The sequence below is a fragment of the Nymphalis io genome, chromosome 16 (genome assembly GCF_905147045.1).
Source record: "Nymphalis io chromosome 16, ilAglIoxx1.1, whole genome shotgun sequence".
NCBI classification, from domain to species: domain Eukaryota; kingdom Metazoa; phylum Arthropoda; class Insecta; order Lepidoptera; family Nymphalidae; genus Nymphalis; species Nymphalis io.
In genome coordinates, this window is record NC_065903.1 from 2,657,094 (window position 1) to 2,676,173 (window position 19,080).

The following is a 19,080-nucleotide window of genomic DNA, read 5'->3' on the forward strand; positions in this document are numbered from 1 at the left end:
TAGAACTGAAGTTGGGAGCACATGTAAATATTCAGACAACATAACAATTACGAAATTACATGTTTTGATTTATTCTTTGGAAACAGTCGTTGTTTTTAATTTTAGTTAAGGATGTCGGGATGAACAATCACAGGGACAGGAGCAATAGGAGCTACAATGATTGGCTCCGGTTTGACGACGGATTCCTCGGGAATGATGACGGGAGCGACAACAACGGATTCGGGCTCGTCGACGGATTCCTGTGGGATGATCACTGGAGCGACTATGATGGGCTCAGGCTCAGCGATCGATTCCTCGGGGATGATGACGGGAGCGACGATGACGGGGTCAGTCTCGTCGACGGATTCCTCGGGAATGATGACGGGGGCGACGATGACGGGGTCAGTCTCGTCGACGGATTCCTCGGGAATGATGACGGGAGCGACGATGACGGGGTCAGTCTCGTCGACGGATTCCTCGGGAATGATGACGGGAGCGACGATGACGGGGTCAGTCTCGTCGACGGATTCCTCGGGAATGATGACGGGAGCGACGATGACGGGGTCAGTCTCGTCGACGGATTCCTCGGGAATAATGACGGGAGCGACGATGACGGAGTCAGTCTCGTCGATGGATTCATCGGGGATGATGACGGGAGCTACGATGACAGGGTCGGTCTCCTCGATGGCGTCCTCAGGTATAATCACAGGAGCAACGATAATAGAATCAACTTCAGGATGATCTACGGACACTGGCTTGTCGGAGGCAGGCTTAACGTTAACGATGATTTGGACTAGAGGTGAGCCCACAGGTGAAGGGACAATAGCCGGTCCAACAGAGATGGGTTGGTAATCACCTTCCACGATTGTGGGTCCAACGGAGATAGGCTCGTTTTCGACAATGTCAGGTGTAACAATACCGGGTACAGCAAAGCGCGTGGGGCCAGCAACAGCCACGGCTAAGCAAGCAGCAGTAATCAGGAAGATTTTCATTATTACTAAAAAAAAATTAAAGCAATTTATTATTTATTTGTGAAGCACTTATTTAGTTTTTTTTTTTTTTTACTTTTTTAAGACGATATATATATATATATATATATATATATATATATATATAATAATTTAAAAACAAATGCTTTACTCACTATTTCGTTACGCAATCTGTGAAAACTATGAAAGCATTGGCAAATCGCTGGAGTTTTATACTTGATATTATCTCGATTTGACATTGTAAAATAATCATAGATAATTTAAAATATAAAAATTATATATAATCTATATCACATAAGCGTAATCCCCAGTACAGAGAAACGATTAAAGGCTACAATTTTTCTTGAAAATTCATCTATGTAATTATACTATTTATTAATCTTTACTTTTATTTAAGAAATAAAGCTGAGTGTAGTTATTATAAAATCATACATAATATATAATTATGAAGATAATTATATTCAATTGAGTATATTTTCGGAATTAATGCGACTTTCACAAAACATTTTATACGAGGATATGTTAACTGTGTTGAATAGTTTTTAGATATAGCTTGGTTTAGATATATTGGAGGAGTCGAAAATAATTCGTTCCAAATTCAAATAAATGAATATATAAAACTGTTTATGGAATATTTATAGAAAACCAAATGTGTTGCAAAATATATACATAAATTATATAGTGACGAGCTGGTTGGCGTGGTTAGTGGATGCTTGCCTTTCACGCCGAAGGTTGTGGGTTCGATTCCCACCCAGGACAGATATTTGTGTGCATCAACATGTCTGTTTATCCTGAGTCTGGGTGTAATTATCTATATGAGTATGTATTTACAAAAGAAAAATAGTATATGTAGTATATCAGTTGTCTGCTTTCCATAGTACAAGCTCTGTACAAGCTTAATTTGGGATCAGATGGCCGTGTGTGAAAAATGTCCCAGGATATTATTATAAATTCATCTTTGATGGTCAAGTCACAGTAAGCATTGTTATAAAGTGACAGATATGCTGTTCCAATACGTCAGATATACTCGTCGTTTATGTGGCATATTTTTTTATAGTATAGGAAGGACGAGCATACGGGTCACCTGATGATAAGTGGTCACCAACGACCATAGAGACATTAGCAATGTAAGTGTTAACCCTCGCCCACATCACTACTGTTTCGCGGTGGAATATCTGATGAGTGGGTGATACCTACCCAGATGAGCTTGCACAAACCAGTAAATAATTTCATAAACCACACAAGCTGGTTTCCTCACGATGAGACCAACGAATAGAGAATGCACCTGTGCTACACTGATACTTGTCCATACTAACCTGCGCAGTAATCTTTTAAAATAGTCACCGTAACCAAAATTGGTAAGGTGGACATCATCATCATCATCATCATCATCAGCAGTACAAAAATAACAAATGTCTTCATACAAATAAAACTTCCATGTGTTAGTAGGTAACTTTTGTCCGTTTCTATACCCTGAAATCGTGCTCGCCAAATTTCATGATGATTGGTTGAATGGTTTGACGTGAACGCTTAACAAAGAATTATTTAGGATTAGTTAGGTCTATTTAGGATGAGAAATAATTCGTTTTTTCTTTATTTTACTTTTATTTGACATTTCATTTACTTTTATGCCTTACGTAACCTTTATCGCAATTTACGTTAAAAATAAATCAAAACGGAAACGTGAACAGATCGTAACACCACTTACTAAGGTATACTAACTGAAACCAATCGTAAGCTTAATAGAGTTTTTATGAATCCGATGAAAACATAATCCTTATAACGATAGACATAAAGATTATAATCGAATGCTATCATTTATATTCTCAATTCGGTATAAAGCTTTAACCTAAATTCGTATTGTTTTACAAGCACGTTTTATTTTTCAATGTTTTTTTTATTATATACTTCAACGAAAAGCTTAATTACAACAAGTTTAAGAAAATATGGCCATATATATTTTTCGGGGTATATATATAATCAAAATTAAAAAAAAACAATAGCATGCATACGTGCAATAATAACGTGTATTTGTCGCCGAAAAATCTATTTATGAAATACCTTTTGCATAAAAGCGACAGTCTCGATATGGTCGGTAGATTTTTATTTATATAAAGAAATTAATTCATTTCTAATTGAAGACAACAAAAAAATAAATATAGAGTAAGTAATAACATAAATATTATAATAATAACGAAGTAGATATACGCGCTATGCACACATAAGAGCAGAAAGGGGGAATGATGACAAAAAAAGAATCATGTCGTTTACCGTTTCGGCATACTGGCTAGGGAGCTGGTGATTTACTCATGTTTCATATTCATAACAATTAAAGTTCAGATCAATAAGAATCGATTTGTTCCAGTTAATTAAAATCTTATCTCGTTGCGTTTTTAGTTAAAGCGATTTATTGAATCGCTTCTAAAAAGACAACGCAATAGCATGTTGCTATTGCTTTGTCTTTTAGACACTGGCAACTATAACTATAACTGGCAGACTATTTTTTTCTGTGTACTTATACAATTTCAATAATCGAACAATCAGGGCTGCTGGGTACACGATATATATATATATTTTAATTATAAAAATAAAATACAAGAGTACAACTAGTAAAAGTAAATTAGTAAAACTTTTTAGAATAGTATATAAATATAACCAAAAATAACCTATAAAATAAAAATGTGAACTTACCTTTAGTGTGATATTGTTAATTTTAATATGTTTATTACATATTTTATCATTTATTATGATTAAATTGGATTTGTTAAATTTCCTAAGAAAAGAATAAACATATGGAACGATACAAGATATAACAAAACTCATAAATATTTATTATGCTTTATTCCAGTAGTTTAATGTTATAGTATACCGTATACTCCTCAATACAATTTCGTCGTATCTGTTGGAATTTAGATTAAAGAAATAACCGCTTCCCTTCTTAGTTATTAAACAATATTAAATATATATGTGTTTTTATATATAATTTATATTTTTTTATCTATCTGTGCATTAAACAAAGATATAAAATATGTGCCAACCATTTGCCAATCACAGACAGAACAACTGCTTCAACGAAGGATCCTTCACACTAACAAGAATTGTTGCCTAGTAATGAGATACTTACGGCCCATTTATAGTATGTGCTGAAGATCTAACGAAACTGGTGGTATTGTATAAATAAAAGTACGGCGGTTAAATGTTGATTTATTATTGTACCGCAAGTGATTGTTTGTCGTCTTAAGTGAATTTCGTTCGCAGCTAATGACAATTATATAACCAATAGCGCATCATAGTGTGCGTGTATAAATACAGCCGTACACTTTATTTATTCTTTATTATAGTTCAATGAGGTGCACACAAGCATCTTTTGCGAGTGTGTGAACGGACTGAATTACAATATTAAGCATAGATGTCAGTTAAACAGTGGTAATAGTAAGTTAATATTAAAAAATATAATTATAAAAATGTAACACGTGTTTCACTTATACATCAATCTATTACCAATTATTATTAGGGTTATTTAATACAAGCGACATTAGTCAAAAATTGGCTTACTAATAGCCATAGAAGAGCCCACCACTTTCTGGTACCATCATCATATTAGCTAGATTGTAGCAAATCGTCGCTAGAATAACATATATTTAAGAAGTCTTATATCAATGCTACAGTCATTAGTTTCAAGTCTACTTCCTCAAGAACTTCATACATATTATCAAAGTAAATGTTTCTTACATTTACTTTGTTAATATGTAAGTGACACTAATAAAGAACTTAAAAATATTTATTGAAAAATCAGAACCAACTATAGAGGCGAGGTTTGGGGCTAATTAGCTAAAAGAATTTAACATATAATTTGGATGGGTTGTTAAAATTATATACGAATCGAACAAACTAACTTTAAGATTTCTTGAATTTTAAATGAGTACAACATAAACGCTGTTTACTTCGGTGGAGAATTTATTCTGTACTGTTTATACTAACTATTAACAACGATACGATAATTTTAACCTTATCAGTCGTAATAATCTGATATTCTATATAAATATTATTGTGACGTGTAGTTTTTAATATTAGATTTCTATGAATTGAATTACTTTTGCGTAATTCATAAAAATTAAAGATCTTAGATAAGATAAAATTGCTTTATCATTTACAGTTTATTTTATCCATAATTAAGTAATTGGGGATTAAATGAAATACGATGTAAATACAAGGCATAGCATGATTATTGTGATTGTGGATTTTTATTGAAAAATAGACACTTTAGTTCTGGATATAATCTAAGCATATAAATAAAATTGAAATGTCTATCTGTGACTTTAAAATAAATGTCGTTTTTAAAGGTAGGTTGGTTTTGGTAATTCGCAGATGCGAATTACCAAAACCAAAACAATCATTTTTTTGTCTGTCTGTTCAGTGTTGTGTTTCCAGGCTAATCTCATAAACGGCTTAAAATTACAAATTGAAATAACTAAATTATTATATACTTCTACTATAATATAAAAAAATATAAATACTTCTTGTATTTCGGGGTTCCGTTTTTTTCAAAATTTTTATAAATGTTTTGGGAAACGACGATAACAGTTAAAATTTATTATTTGCTTTAAAAGTTTCTTTATTTTTTTATTATCATTTATCAAATGGCTTTTGGACAATTTTTTTTCATATAAAACCTTTCAAAATGTCCAAGTAATTCTTAAGATGAAAATAAACAGGCAATCACCAATTCCGTCTTAAGTGTCATATTGATTATATGGTTTGCAATTGTCATATAATGACAATAATAAATATAAAATCTAGTAATCTTTGAACACAATAACGAGTCGGATGAAATTGTGTTATAAAAGAAATACACACAAATAAAAAATTACTACAGTTAATCACAGTATAATTATTTTCTTTCACTGTAATGTAATTTCGTAAACTACATAACTGTTACACTTATTTTTTTTTATCGCCACGTCGCAAACGGTTTTCGTCTAGGACCTTGAATCGTGCAGCCATATTTGCTAACCAACCAACATGACATTTTATTTTTATATTAATTCCATAGTTTTCCGTTTTAAATAAAATATTAAATGTTAAATTAAACTACTCTCCTTGGAATACAAAGGACATATATAGTTCACAATATATTATTCTCTTCATACAATGTAACGCACGTTCATACGTTTTGGAACTAAAAACCAGCACATATCATTAAATGTAGGACACATCTAACTTGCCGACCACATTTTCATGCCCTTATCTTATCACAAAACGTTTTTGTGTACGCAGCTCTTAATGCAGTCAACAGAGTGCTGTCCTACTTCATGAGTTCACGGCTACAAAAGTCAATGAAACAGCGTAATTTCGTCTCTGCAAAATGGTCTTCGTCATAGCAAAGATATTCTTTGACGACTTGCCAAATGAGTGTGGAACGATATACTCATTATTTAAAATAATCATTTCAAAATAGACGAATCCACAAGCCCTGTCCTGTTTTGATAACTCGAAAATACTAAGCTGTCTTTTTGGTCTTCGTTTTCGAAATATTAAATCTTCGAGTGTAATTATTTATATATTAATGTTGGCTTAATGATGGTTGCTAATAAAGCATCCAAACGTTCAACCGAGAAATGCGTGTTAAAGCTTGTCTTACCACTGAATCTTCATATGTTTAAAATTCATCTCGTACTTGGCGTTAAAGGAAAATATCGTGGAAAATTCAAATTGCTGAATGAAAATCTGCCACATGTGTACCCATTAACACAGGTTAGAGCAGCATAATAAAATAATCTACCTTTATTTTTACTTTGTACCTTCTTTTATTTGTACCTTCTTCTTAAGGATATATGATTCTTTAAACTTTAATGTTTATTTGTAAAAATAATTTATAATTATTTTATATGACTACCTGAAGCACGTTCATCCTCGACTAGGGCTCTCACAGAATTACCAGCGTTGTGGTAATTTTACCATTACCACCGCCATATATTTTATTTTCGCCTACCTTTTAAAACTATTGAGTAATTGTTGCTTGTGAATAAATGAACATGTATATCGACCTCTTTGTATGCCGTATGGACCAATAAGTCTTAAATAAAAGCTAATCCACAGTTCAACCAACAATAAAATAAATTTCATCCAAAGTTCGAAGGACAAACATTAAAACCCCGGTCAGAAATTCACACAACTTCGAAGCTAATTTCCGTTAATAGTATATCGCTTAGATAAAGGTTTTCCTGTTTCCATCGAAGAAGCCATCCGTGAATAGTGCTGTGGCAAGCACAGTCTTATCTATATATACTCGTTACGTTGTACAAACAAGTATACAACTCGAAATGTCACATTATAAACATAAAATACACATTAAATAATTAAAAACAAGAATGGGTCAACTCAAACAATAATACGCTATTTTAAAACAATGAAAAAAACTATTACTATAACTATTTTTTTTTTTAATTTACTTGGTTACCAATCAACCATACCATATATCAGAAGTATGTAATAGTTATAGCTTAAATTTATGTATATATAAATCAAAATATAATATATATAAATTAGTGGACAAGAGCCGTGATGGTCCAGTGGTGAGAGGAAGTGAATCTTTACCGAAGGGGTTTAAGTACAAACCCGAGCAAGAACCACTGAATATCTATGAGCTTATTCTTTGTTTATAAATCAACCGTGTTCGGTGGAAGAGGAAAACATCGTGAGGAAATCCCGTATTCTGGTGGAGTAAGCTTCAAACCATCTCAAAAAGAACAGGACGCTTTAGCACAACTGTGGGACTTTTACAGGCAGGGTTTTTTAAAATATACGTACTACATTGATATACGCACGTTTGTATTAGACATAGAAATTTTAAGATCCGCTGGAAACTCGTAGTTTAGGACTACTAAAATGTCTATTTATATTATTTTAATCTACTTATAAAGGTGACGCACACACTACCTGTAGCCTAAAATAAATTACTTAGAGATCAACGGCAGTTGGTATATGTATTTGTAAAATAAATCAACCTTTATCAATGTCAGCCCCTAGTCTATATTATGTTTTCATAAGTAACATGCTACCTATGACAAAACAAAATCAACAAAATAGTTTTTTCCTTGTTACACTCTCAATAACCCTTCTAACCGGAACGCAACTATACTAAGTATTGCTGTTTAGTGGTAGAATATCTGAGGAGTGGATGGTACCTATCCAGACGTGCTTGCACAAAGCATTGCATACATATATATATATATATATATATATTATACGAGACATCCAAACAAATGACTAAAATACTTGCAGAAATAAATCTCAGCTTAGTATCTATCACTTAAAGATATTTCTGGAAAAAGTAAAAAAAAAACAACTAGCGCATGTTGACATTAACATAAGCCATTGGTGTACGATCCATGTCAAATGTCATGTATATCGACCGACACATCTTTTAAACAGAACCTAACCTATATACCTACATCAACTATTTCAGCAAAAAAATACAGTGGAAAATATGACATCAGGTAGGATTTTTTACATTTGCCATCTATTACTATATCAACCTATACCGATAATAAGCGTCGTATGTTCTCTAGGCTGTATAATGACTAGCCTTTGCCTATCCCAATGAATGTGATAGCAAAAATGTCTGTAAACAATGTGTTTAGGTTTTGATGTTACAGCTGCCAAATAAAATAATATTCGAATTTAGAAAGACTGGAATAAATTAAAACTTAATATTTGAGTACTAAAAATAGTGGAACACATTTTTTAGTGGATGCTTTTTGTTACATTTTTTATTTAGACGTTTTCAGTGGCTCATAAAAACTATTTTATTTCCTGTATTTATTTGAATCACTTTTCTCAGTTTTTATGACGTTTCTGAGAACGTAGACCAAAAGAAAATTGGAAAAGTTTTTAATTTAGTCACACTTTGTAGACAAGAAAATCTTCTTAAGTATATTTATTATTTACTAATGCTATTCAAAAGGAACTGCGTCTGCTTTTTATTTTATTTTAAATATATTTTTCACAGTATAACAGTTTCTGTAAAGAAATAGTTCAATTAGTTACAGAAAAAAAAACCGAAAGGAATATCCATTTGGTTTTAAATTATTGTTCATTAGGGTTCATTTGTGATTTTATTATTTCAATATAAAAAATGAATCTATTACTAAGCTGTTTATAATCCGTTTATGGCGTGCGATGTATTTGTTTTAAAGCGGACGGGCAAATAGGCCACCTGAGGGTAAGTGGTCACCAACGCCCATAGACATTGGCGCTGTAAAAAATATTAATATTCCTGACATCGTCAATACAACACCAGCCTTGGGAATTAAGATGTAATGTCCCTTGAGCCTGTAGTTACACTAACGTATACACACATTTGTTCAACAATACAACAACACTGTAAGTATATGAAATCTCGAGTACATACTGCACCCTGAAACAATTTCTAGATTAGTACCATATAATAATTATTAAACTATATATCCAAAGACAACCTAATATTCTTAATATTCATACTTTTCTAAGCAGTACTGGCTGAATGCCTGACGGAAATTTACATGGACACCTTCCATACACCATACGATCTTCCTTAAATGATTTCAGTAGTTGATTGTACCTAAAAGCTTTTGACAAAATAACTAAAAAAAATTAATTGTATTTTTAAGTATTTTCTATATAAATGTACGTCTCAAAACTTAAACTAAAAAAGACTTAAAAAGATTGTTACATAGATATAAAAGAATACTTCTCGATTTTTAGGCCAAAAATCATCTTATATAGGATTGATAGTGACCGATTTTACCGATTATAGGAGTCTTTGTTAATCTTACACGTAGCAATCTGATCGGACGGCTTTATCCGTAATTGCTTCGACCCAGACGCGTAAAGGGTTGTGATCAAGGATAGAATGACTAAAGTTGTAACAAACTCACTACATTAGCCTACAAAATCGAATTTAAACAATAACTATAATCGAACAGATTGAATCGATTCTTACAAAAAACTTAAACCACCAAGTTAAGAATGAAATCAATCATCAAGAGCCAATTGCAGCTATGAAGTGGAATAGCATTTGGAGTGGAGTTGATCCAAACTCTCTCCTCAATGGGAGAGGAGGTCTTAGCCCAACTGTGGGATATTAACAGGCAGATACTTGACTTTTTTACCAACAAGTTTAAAAATGGCTAACGATATAAGTATGCTTCCTGACCAGTATGACTTTAGATTAATAATAAATACACGTCAGCAGCGCTATACTTGCTGCCGAGCGATGTCCTATTGTGGTCCTCACTCCAAACAGTAGCTGTACTTACTTAGAGCTGTATTAATTGTAGAGGTAAATAAGAATATTTGTAATTCTTTTTAAAATATATGGATGGATGGATGGATGGATATAATATATTACGCTGGTTTTAGTTACTTCACACTACGGGGGAAAGCTTTTATTTCTATAAACGTGGTATATTTAAGTACAGTTAACAGCATTTAATTGCAAAACATTATTACAAGGTTATTTATATTTATCCCGGTTGTATCAAGAACAGCTCAAACTAATAATGAATTGAACAATAACACAGACACACTTTATAATTGGTAAAACAACGTAACTCAATAACACCTTTGAACTTCTAACTTGTCTTTGAAGTGTCAAGAAACCCATATTAATAATATATCAATCGCATTGATTACTTCGACACGTCCAATTATCATAACGTGGTGTGCTTATAACGATGCTGGAACTATAAACTTGAGATAATTAATCTGACAGTAATGACTACAGTAACTTTTGATAGTTTCTAATTGCCATGATAAACGTTTATAACATATCACTTCGTAAACAATGCTAGTTTATGATAATGAAATGAAGTGATAAATTACGAGTCATCGTTCATTAATTAATTAAGTCTGTTTTACAAACTTTGCTTAAGTTTTAATTAAATTCTTAATCTTTAATAGTATATTACTTAGTCCTTGTGCAAGCCCGTCTGGGTGCCAATAAGTTTGATGGCTATGTTTTGGATTGAAAGAAAGCTTATAGTTACTAAGAATAACATCGTAATATTCATTGAATGATGTTTGATGATGGTTGAAATACTACGTATTTCTCACAGCGTCAGTCTCTATAATGAATTTTAGTAGACAATTGCCATCAGGTGTCTAATTTGACTATTTTTATTCGTTCTGATCTGACGTAAAAAAAAAATGTATAAGAAATTTTAGTATTTAGATCAAATAAAATATCGTGTATATAAAATAAACTAACTGTTTTAAATGTAAGTATTTAATAAAAAAAATTGTCCTTATAAAAAAATTATATAAAAAAAGTTCAGTTGGAAGTTTTGCAATTTTAAAACTACGTTTAAGTCGCCGGATATCAGACAAAAATTATTTCATCTGCATAAAGTTGCGACGGGCAGCTTTTATTGCATGTACTTCTGAAATTGAGTGAATTATTCGAATACTGTTAAAATCACAGCTTAATACAACGATTCATTTGTCAGTGTAATTTACAACATTAACTGAAGCGTTATATAATTTACATGAATATGTAAATTTCGTTAACAACTCTGCAATTTAGTTGACAACATGCTATCTTTCCGGCCATTTAATCCGTCGTAAAATTGCACTTATTTAGGTTACTAATCATTTGAATCGAGATTGCTCATTAGATGAAACGTATCGTGACTGATGGGTTAGTGAGTACAATTATATATATCAGTGGTGTTTTAATTTTAAACTAGTTTTTATTTACGACTTTGTTTACATAAATGTTTTATATGCTACCTTCTTTGTGATCGAATAAAAAATTCAATACGCTTTCTTGAGGCTTAAACTATCTCCATGCCAAATTTCACTATCATCGGCTTCGTCGAGTAGACGTAATAAAATTGAGACATGGCATTTACAGTATACGTCGATAAATCCAGTAACATGGTATAATATATCACAAATTGAAAGAAATAATGCGAAGTTAGAAAAATGTACAACACAAATTGTTAGATCAAATCTTACCTGTATTACAAATTTAATCGAATAATATTTATTTTATTTTATTTTTGCATAATTTTTATAAAACACCAAATATCTAACAATATTGTACTAAAACCCCTTTTATTCTTATAATATTAAGAATGATTTTTCAAACTACATTATATTGTATAGAATAATTTTTATTTTTTATAGAATAGGAAGGTGGACGAGCATATGGGCCACCTGATGGTAAGTGGTCACCAAACGCCCTTAGACATTGGCATTGTAAGAAATGTCAACCATCGCTTATAGCCAATGCGCCACCAACCTTGGGAACTAAGATTTTATGTCCCTTGTGCCTGTAATTACACTGGCTCACTCACCCTTCAAACCGGAACACAACAATATCAAGTACTGCTGTTTTGCGGTAGAATATCTGATGAGTGGGTGGTACCTACCCAGACGAGCTTGCACAAAGCCCTACCACCAGTATTAATTATTAGTATAATAGTAATAGTGTAATAAAATTTACTCGTTGTCTTAATATTTATAAATATTTAATACTAATAAATATTGTTTTATTAATTATTTCTTCTTTTGTTTCAGATATTGCACACTTGAAGGCTATGACTAATAGTATGAACAACATTGTGTTTAAATACTAACGTAGAAACAAATCTATGTGAAATTTGAAGATACAGCATGAAAAGCAGTAAATATCTTCAAGTTAGAAGTAAAAGTCTTAGACAGTATCACATATACCAACATGATAGTACCAATAACAAACCCAAACGGCTTATGATGCTTAATTAAATAGACAAACAAATTATGCAGAACGAATGGACAGCGAATGAAACGTACAATAACAACATCAGCGCTTTCAGCAACAATACCCAAAATGATAATATTACTTCACTGCCAGACCCAATCGAGGATAAAGCGATTCAAGCCGCCTTTTGTACAGCTTACACGATTATTTTCGTAGTAGGAATCTTCGGTAATGCCCTTGTTTGCTATGCGGTAATCAGAAACCGAGCCATGCAAACCGTAACTAATTTGTTTATCACGAACCTCGCCTTGTCTGACATATTACTTTGTGTATTTGCTGTACCATTTACTCCTCTTTACACTTTCTTAGGAAGATGGGTCTTTGGCGGCTTGCTTTGCCATATTATGCCTTACGCTCAAGGATGTAGTGTTTATATTTCCACTTTAACATTAACATCTATAGCAATTGATAGATTCTTCGTAATAATCTATCCATTTAAACCTCGGATGAAAATAAAAACTTGTATTGGTCTTATTGTATTCATTTGGGTATTTGCACTATCAGTCACATTTCCTTACGGCTATTACATGGCACTTCAAGATGTTTTCTGTGCAGAAAAATGGCCATCGGATCAGATCCGAAAAGCCTTTGGAGCAGTTACAACTATCATGCAATTTGTAATACCGTTTATCGTTATGGCATTTTGTTACACTTGCGTCAGTATAAAATTAAACGATCGACTTAAGTCCAGACCTGGTAGTAAAAATAGTAAAAAGGAAGATGCAGAAAGAGAAAGAAAGAGAAGGACAAATAGAATGCTAATCGCGATGGTCGCGATATTTGGTCTTTCGTGGCTGCCTTTGAATTTGATTAACATAAGTAGTGACTTTTATTCTTTTGCTGAAGATTGGAGGTACTACATGGTGTTATTCTTCATTGCACATTTTATAGCAATGTCTTCCACTTGCTACAATCCATTCCTTTACGCGTGGTTAAATGAAAACTTCCGCAAGGAATTCAAGCAGATACTTCCTTGTCTTGGAGCATTCGTTACAAAAAAAACAAGAAAAAATTTCAACCAATCAGAGAGAACGGGGATGTATCGTTCAGAGAAAACCTGCAATGGAAACGATACGATCCAGGAGTCGCTTTTAACTTCCACCGTAACAAAACCATCGGTTAGATATAAAATAGAGTTTAATGAAAAACTGAAAGTATATGAAGATGATGGTGAAAATATTAGCCCAGATGAAAAACCAGAGGAAAAACCTAGTCCTAATGAAGACTGTGTTAAGATGTATATGTTTGTAAATAAGTCCGCGGCGACGTCTGATAAGGAGCCGATTGTTTCTGCTCTTTAATTTTTAGTAAGTATACAAATCAATCGCATTATGTAGATGATTGTAAGCATATTATAAGTTAAAGTTAATAAAATTTAGATAATTTTATTTATTTACTTAAAAACCACATTGAGTAGTATGACAAAAGGCGGACTTAATGCCTAAAGGCATTCTCTACCAGTCAACCTTTAGGCTAAGCGGAAATTCGTGAAGGCGGTTATTAATATTTAAAATTTGACTAAAATAATAAAAATTAATAATGTAAATTTAAATAAATCATATAAATGACATTAAATATGAATGAAATGACAGATAATCTTTAACAATATTTAATAATAAAAAAAATATATATATAAAAAGTTCTGCAATAGAATCGAAATACTTATTATTAATATACATAAATATATTATTATTATAGATAATAAAACTATTAATAGGGAAATACACTTGCTTACAAATATAATTAATTACATTTTAATAAATATTTTTTTAACAATTTTATTTAATTTGTTTTTAAAATGCAATGTAATTCATTTGAAATATCGTTACGTTTGTAATACCATTGTTTTAAAAATTTGTTTATAATATAAATTAATATTGTTTTAATTAATTAATTATATTTTATTTGTAAATAATTTGTTTATAGTTTGTGAAGGTGAATTTACATAAAAATGGTTACATTTTGTTTTCAAAACATCAAACGTTTAGTTATTGCTATCGTTATATTAATCATTTTATTTTAATTTACTTGTAATAGTTATGTTTAATTAAATTATTATTTTTTATCCTCGTCTATTCTGTTAATATTTGTTTTTTTTTTTACTTTTTTTAACGTTTCGAGTACATGTTTATTCAGACTAAAAGTTTCATTATTATTATTTTATAAATAAAAAATACAAAGTTAGTTGAAATGTAGAACAAATACACCATAAACCTTATGATATAATGGAAGATCAATTCGTAAAGTTCTGAATCCACAACGCGGAGTACGTTGCATTGTCGTACATTTCGAGTTTTATGGTAAAAGCTGTCATTATAAGCGAAATATATAGCGCCGATCCTATTCGCCTATAAACTGTCTTGAAGAGCCTATATCTCATGAAATAGTGTTTGCTTTTAAGATGACATAAGAATTTGGTAGACATAATGGTTAAAACTTTTTTACTAAGTAATAATAATTCAAAACATTGAAAATCTATAGTTTTTGTATAAACTATATTAATAGGGAAGTTTTTTTTTATAACGAACTTTGGACCGAATGAGCCACCTGTAGTCAGGGGTCACCCCGCCCCTAAAGATTGGCGTTGTAAGAAATATTAACCGTTCCTTAAATCGTCAATGTGACACCAATCTTGGGAATGTTATGTTCTTGGTGCCTGTAGTTTTACTGGCTCACTCGTCTTTCATGCCAGAACACAACAATACGAAGTATTGCAGCTTAACGGTATAATATCTGAGGATTGGATGGGACCCAGACGGGATTACACAAATAAAGAAAACCACCAAGACAGAAATTTAAGAAATAATTGGTTATTAGTATATTAATTATTACATAAATCTTAATATATATGTATAAGTAAGGCATATTATTCTTTATAAGGCTATACAGGTGATAAAAGAGCTTAGAGTTGAAAGAATTCATCAAACTTTATACATGATACCAAAATTAATATATGCAATAATACACATTTTTGATTAATTAACGATTGATGACGACAAATTGTGAAAAATGACAAATATTTTAAATCAATGTACAAATGATGATAGTTTTAATATATATAATATGCAAGCTAATCTTAAATTGTAGAACATAATCCACGTAGTGGCTATTCATTTACAAATCTTATTTGCTGATATAATCTACTTCGTCACCTCTGATATTATAAGCACGATGTTCTCGTTTTATACATAGGGCTGTCAATTAAAAATAATAATAATGTGGCCGTCAAGGTATATAGGCAATATAAATAGTTTCATTTATAAACTAAATATATTAAAGCTGCATACACACATGGCAAGGAAACAAAGTATTACCTACCATAATATAAGAGTTGTTTGCTTGTTTTGTTTTATAGTAAAACACGAAAACTATTAATCTGATTTAACATTAAAATATCATATCATGTCATAGATATGGATTAGAATTATGTCATTGTAATAAGGGACAAATAAATAAGTTTAGCCGTTTAAATACCACCGCTACCCATATACCTATGTCACATGTACTATATCATATGTACTATGCTAAATTTAAACTTTAATTAATAATATCAAAACAAAATACATTTTATCATGTAAACAAAATATTAACAAAATTTAAAGACAAATTAGTGCACGTACAGTTACAAACAATACATATAATGTGGACACAGTTTTCAGAAATGTTTATTTCAAGCCAATAGGAATTACATTTTAATGAGAGCGTTTTTTATCATTGATATCTTTTTAAAAGTTTATAACCGTAAACAATACCGGGTAACAGTATTTATATACAGCCTAATATAATTGAGAGAACCGAGTTAGCCGAGTGATAAGAACGCGTGAATCTTAACCGATGGTCGTGAGTTCAAACCTGAGCAAGCACCACTTAATTTTTATGTGCTTAATTTGTGATTATAATTCGTCTCGTGCTATACGGTGAAGTAAAACATCATGAAGAAACCTGCATTTGTCTAATTTCACTGAAATTCTGCCACATGTGTATTCCACCAACCCGCATTGGAGCAGCGTGGTGGAATAAGCTCCATACCTTTTCGTCAAAAAGGGAGAGTAGGCCTTAGCCCAGCAGTGAGACATTCACTGGCTGTTACTGTTATATTAATTAACTTTTGAGGATCAACTTTAATTTAGCTTTTTGAAATCAGGGCTAGTCTTCGTCAATAAACAGAGTAAACGTATTTTTTCACCTTTTTCTAAATAATCTATTTACTTTTTTTCATTTCGCGCCTTTTCGTGCTTAGAATTGTTAATTCGTTCCATTTTCAAAAACCGACAACCCTAGATCGTCACGTTTTACGTATATTATTTCTTCCTGGTATTTTTATTAATTTTGACGTAATGTTTTTTTGTTTACTTTTCATGTTTGAAATTATTTATTATTTAAATGAAACAAACAAATTTGATTATACAATATTTATTTTGCGATTGAATTAGTCATATGATTGTCTGCAATGTGTGTATGTCTCTGAATTTCTCCTAAGCTGCTGGATCGATTTTGATGTTTATTTTGAGTATCCTGAATAGTCAATGACCAGGTCCACTTTGTAGGTGACGCTGCGATCAAGTTGCGATGAAATGGCCAGCTAGTATTATATAAAATTTATAAGCCATAAATGATCAACGCATCAACAAAAAGGAAAGCCGATACAAGGACGCAAAATTCTGTGGAGAAAGAATATTAAAACAAAAAACTACATATAATTTTTTTTTTGAGATACGACCTCCGTTAATCATCAGCCTCAAATAAAATGAAGCTGAATATGTTCCCTGATATTGGTTTCATTTTTAACAACACATTTTTCCACCATTACCAAACCACTCAAAGTTACTCGTAAATTTTTATAAGCAATAAAAATATCGATCGTATTGCGTAGTAAAATACGAACTCTGGTTTTTAGTAGCGTGTAAAAATAAATTTTATATTTAAAACTCGTCCTCCTGACGGTTGTGGTCAGTTTAGGGTATTACGCACCTCAATTTTACATAATTCAAACACAAAAATGTATGTCAAGTCAAGTCAAGTAAGATTATGCAAATATTTTTTGACAACTCTTCATGAGTTTTTCATGAGCTTTTACTTATTTGAAATTGGTTTGAGCAGAGAAAAAACTCAATAGTTACTCTTTTGAACTCATGTCAATATATGACTTTAGTAAATATTACTAATAGTATACGTCGACCTTGCTCGCAGAAAATCAAAAATATATATGACGGCGAGACTGTGGCGCCGTCATTGATTTAGACTACTGAATTAGAGACGAGAGTGATAGCATACTTTTTGCTGTTATGTCACTCTGGCGGAACGTCAAACGGGCAGCTGTTTTGTGGTTGGACGTCATCGGCGGATCCGGCCGATAATTTTAATTACGTTTGAATTATAACATAGATGGATTTACCTTATATATTTATTTACGTAATGCTTAATCTAAAAACATTACCATTATTATTAGTGCCAGTGTCTATGAACGGTATTGACAACTTACAATCAGGTGGCCGATTTGCCAATCTAACAAATTATTTTCATTAAAAATACCCCATGTTTGCTTACCTCTGACTTATAATATTATTATTTTTTTCAGGTAAATACCTGAAAAAATGGAAGTCCATGTAAGCGAATGAAGAATGTTAAGTAATTTAATACGTCTAAACATCACCAGCTTTAAGATATAAGTAATGTAAATATAAAATCAAACGTAGATTCATATTAAATAAATATTAGTATATTTTAACTAAAATTAATGTAAACGATAGTTAATCGTGTCATTCGATGTTTACCCTTAAATGTAGTATGTAGGCCTAAGTCGAAAATTGTATAAATTCTGTAAATAATATAATAAAGAAAAGCATTTACGTCAATTATGTGTATAAGGAACTGTGAGCCCATTGACGGATTTGCTTTTTTTGTTTAGAATTTAATGTTAATTATTTTTTTTAAATATTTTCAATGGATTCTTTGGAATTATTATAAGATGCCTTGTAACTAATGTGTCAATGATGGATGAAACCTGTGCAATTCGCTGTCATTATATTAATAAAGTGTACCAAAGATTACTACGGTGTTTTATTATTATCCAATCAAAAGCATGAATTGAATCAACAATACAAATCAACCAATCACATTGCTTAATTTATTTTATTTAAAAACCAATTAACAATATGCTTTTATTTTTGCAAATCTGATACAACTTGCTTCCTATTCGATCACAATGCGTAACCATAAAGATAGGCTATGGCGCGTTGTTAATAAGGTTTTGTTATTAAATTGAAGTAATGAACCAAGATTACTCTATAGCGCGTGAATTTTCGTAGAAGATAGTGAGTTAAAACC

The 19,080-nt window shown here is 31.5% G+C and overlaps 2 protein-coding genes across 3 annotated transcripts in view; one reads left to right on the plus strand and one right to left on the minus strand.

Moving 5' to 3' along the window:
• LOC126774472 (prolactin-releasing peptide receptor-like) overlaps nucleotides 1-18,803 on the plus strand; it is a 69,696-nt gene extending 50,893 nt beyond the window's left edge. For both annotated transcript variants that reach the window (XM_050496031.1, XM_050496032.1), the window contains 2 exons: nucleotides 12,531-14,060; nucleotides 18,332-18,803. In XM_050496031.1, coding sequence (XP_050351988.1) covers nucleotides 12,753-14,054 — 1,302 coding nt within the window. In that variant the 5' untranslated portion in view covers nucleotides 12,531-12,752 and the 3' untranslated portion in view covers nucleotides 14,055-14,060; nucleotides 18,332-18,803. The remainder of the gene's footprint in view (nucleotides 1-12,530; nucleotides 14,061-18,331) is intronic.
• On the minus strand, nucleotides 102-971 carry LOC126774516 (E3 ubiquitin-protein ligase RNF12-B-like). The gene has a single exon (XM_050496079.1). The coding sequence runs from the start codon at nucleotides 969-971 to the stop codon at nucleotides 102-104; it is 870 nt and encodes a 289-aa protein (XP_050352036.1).
• Nucleotides 18,804-19,080: the final 277 nt, after the last annotated feature.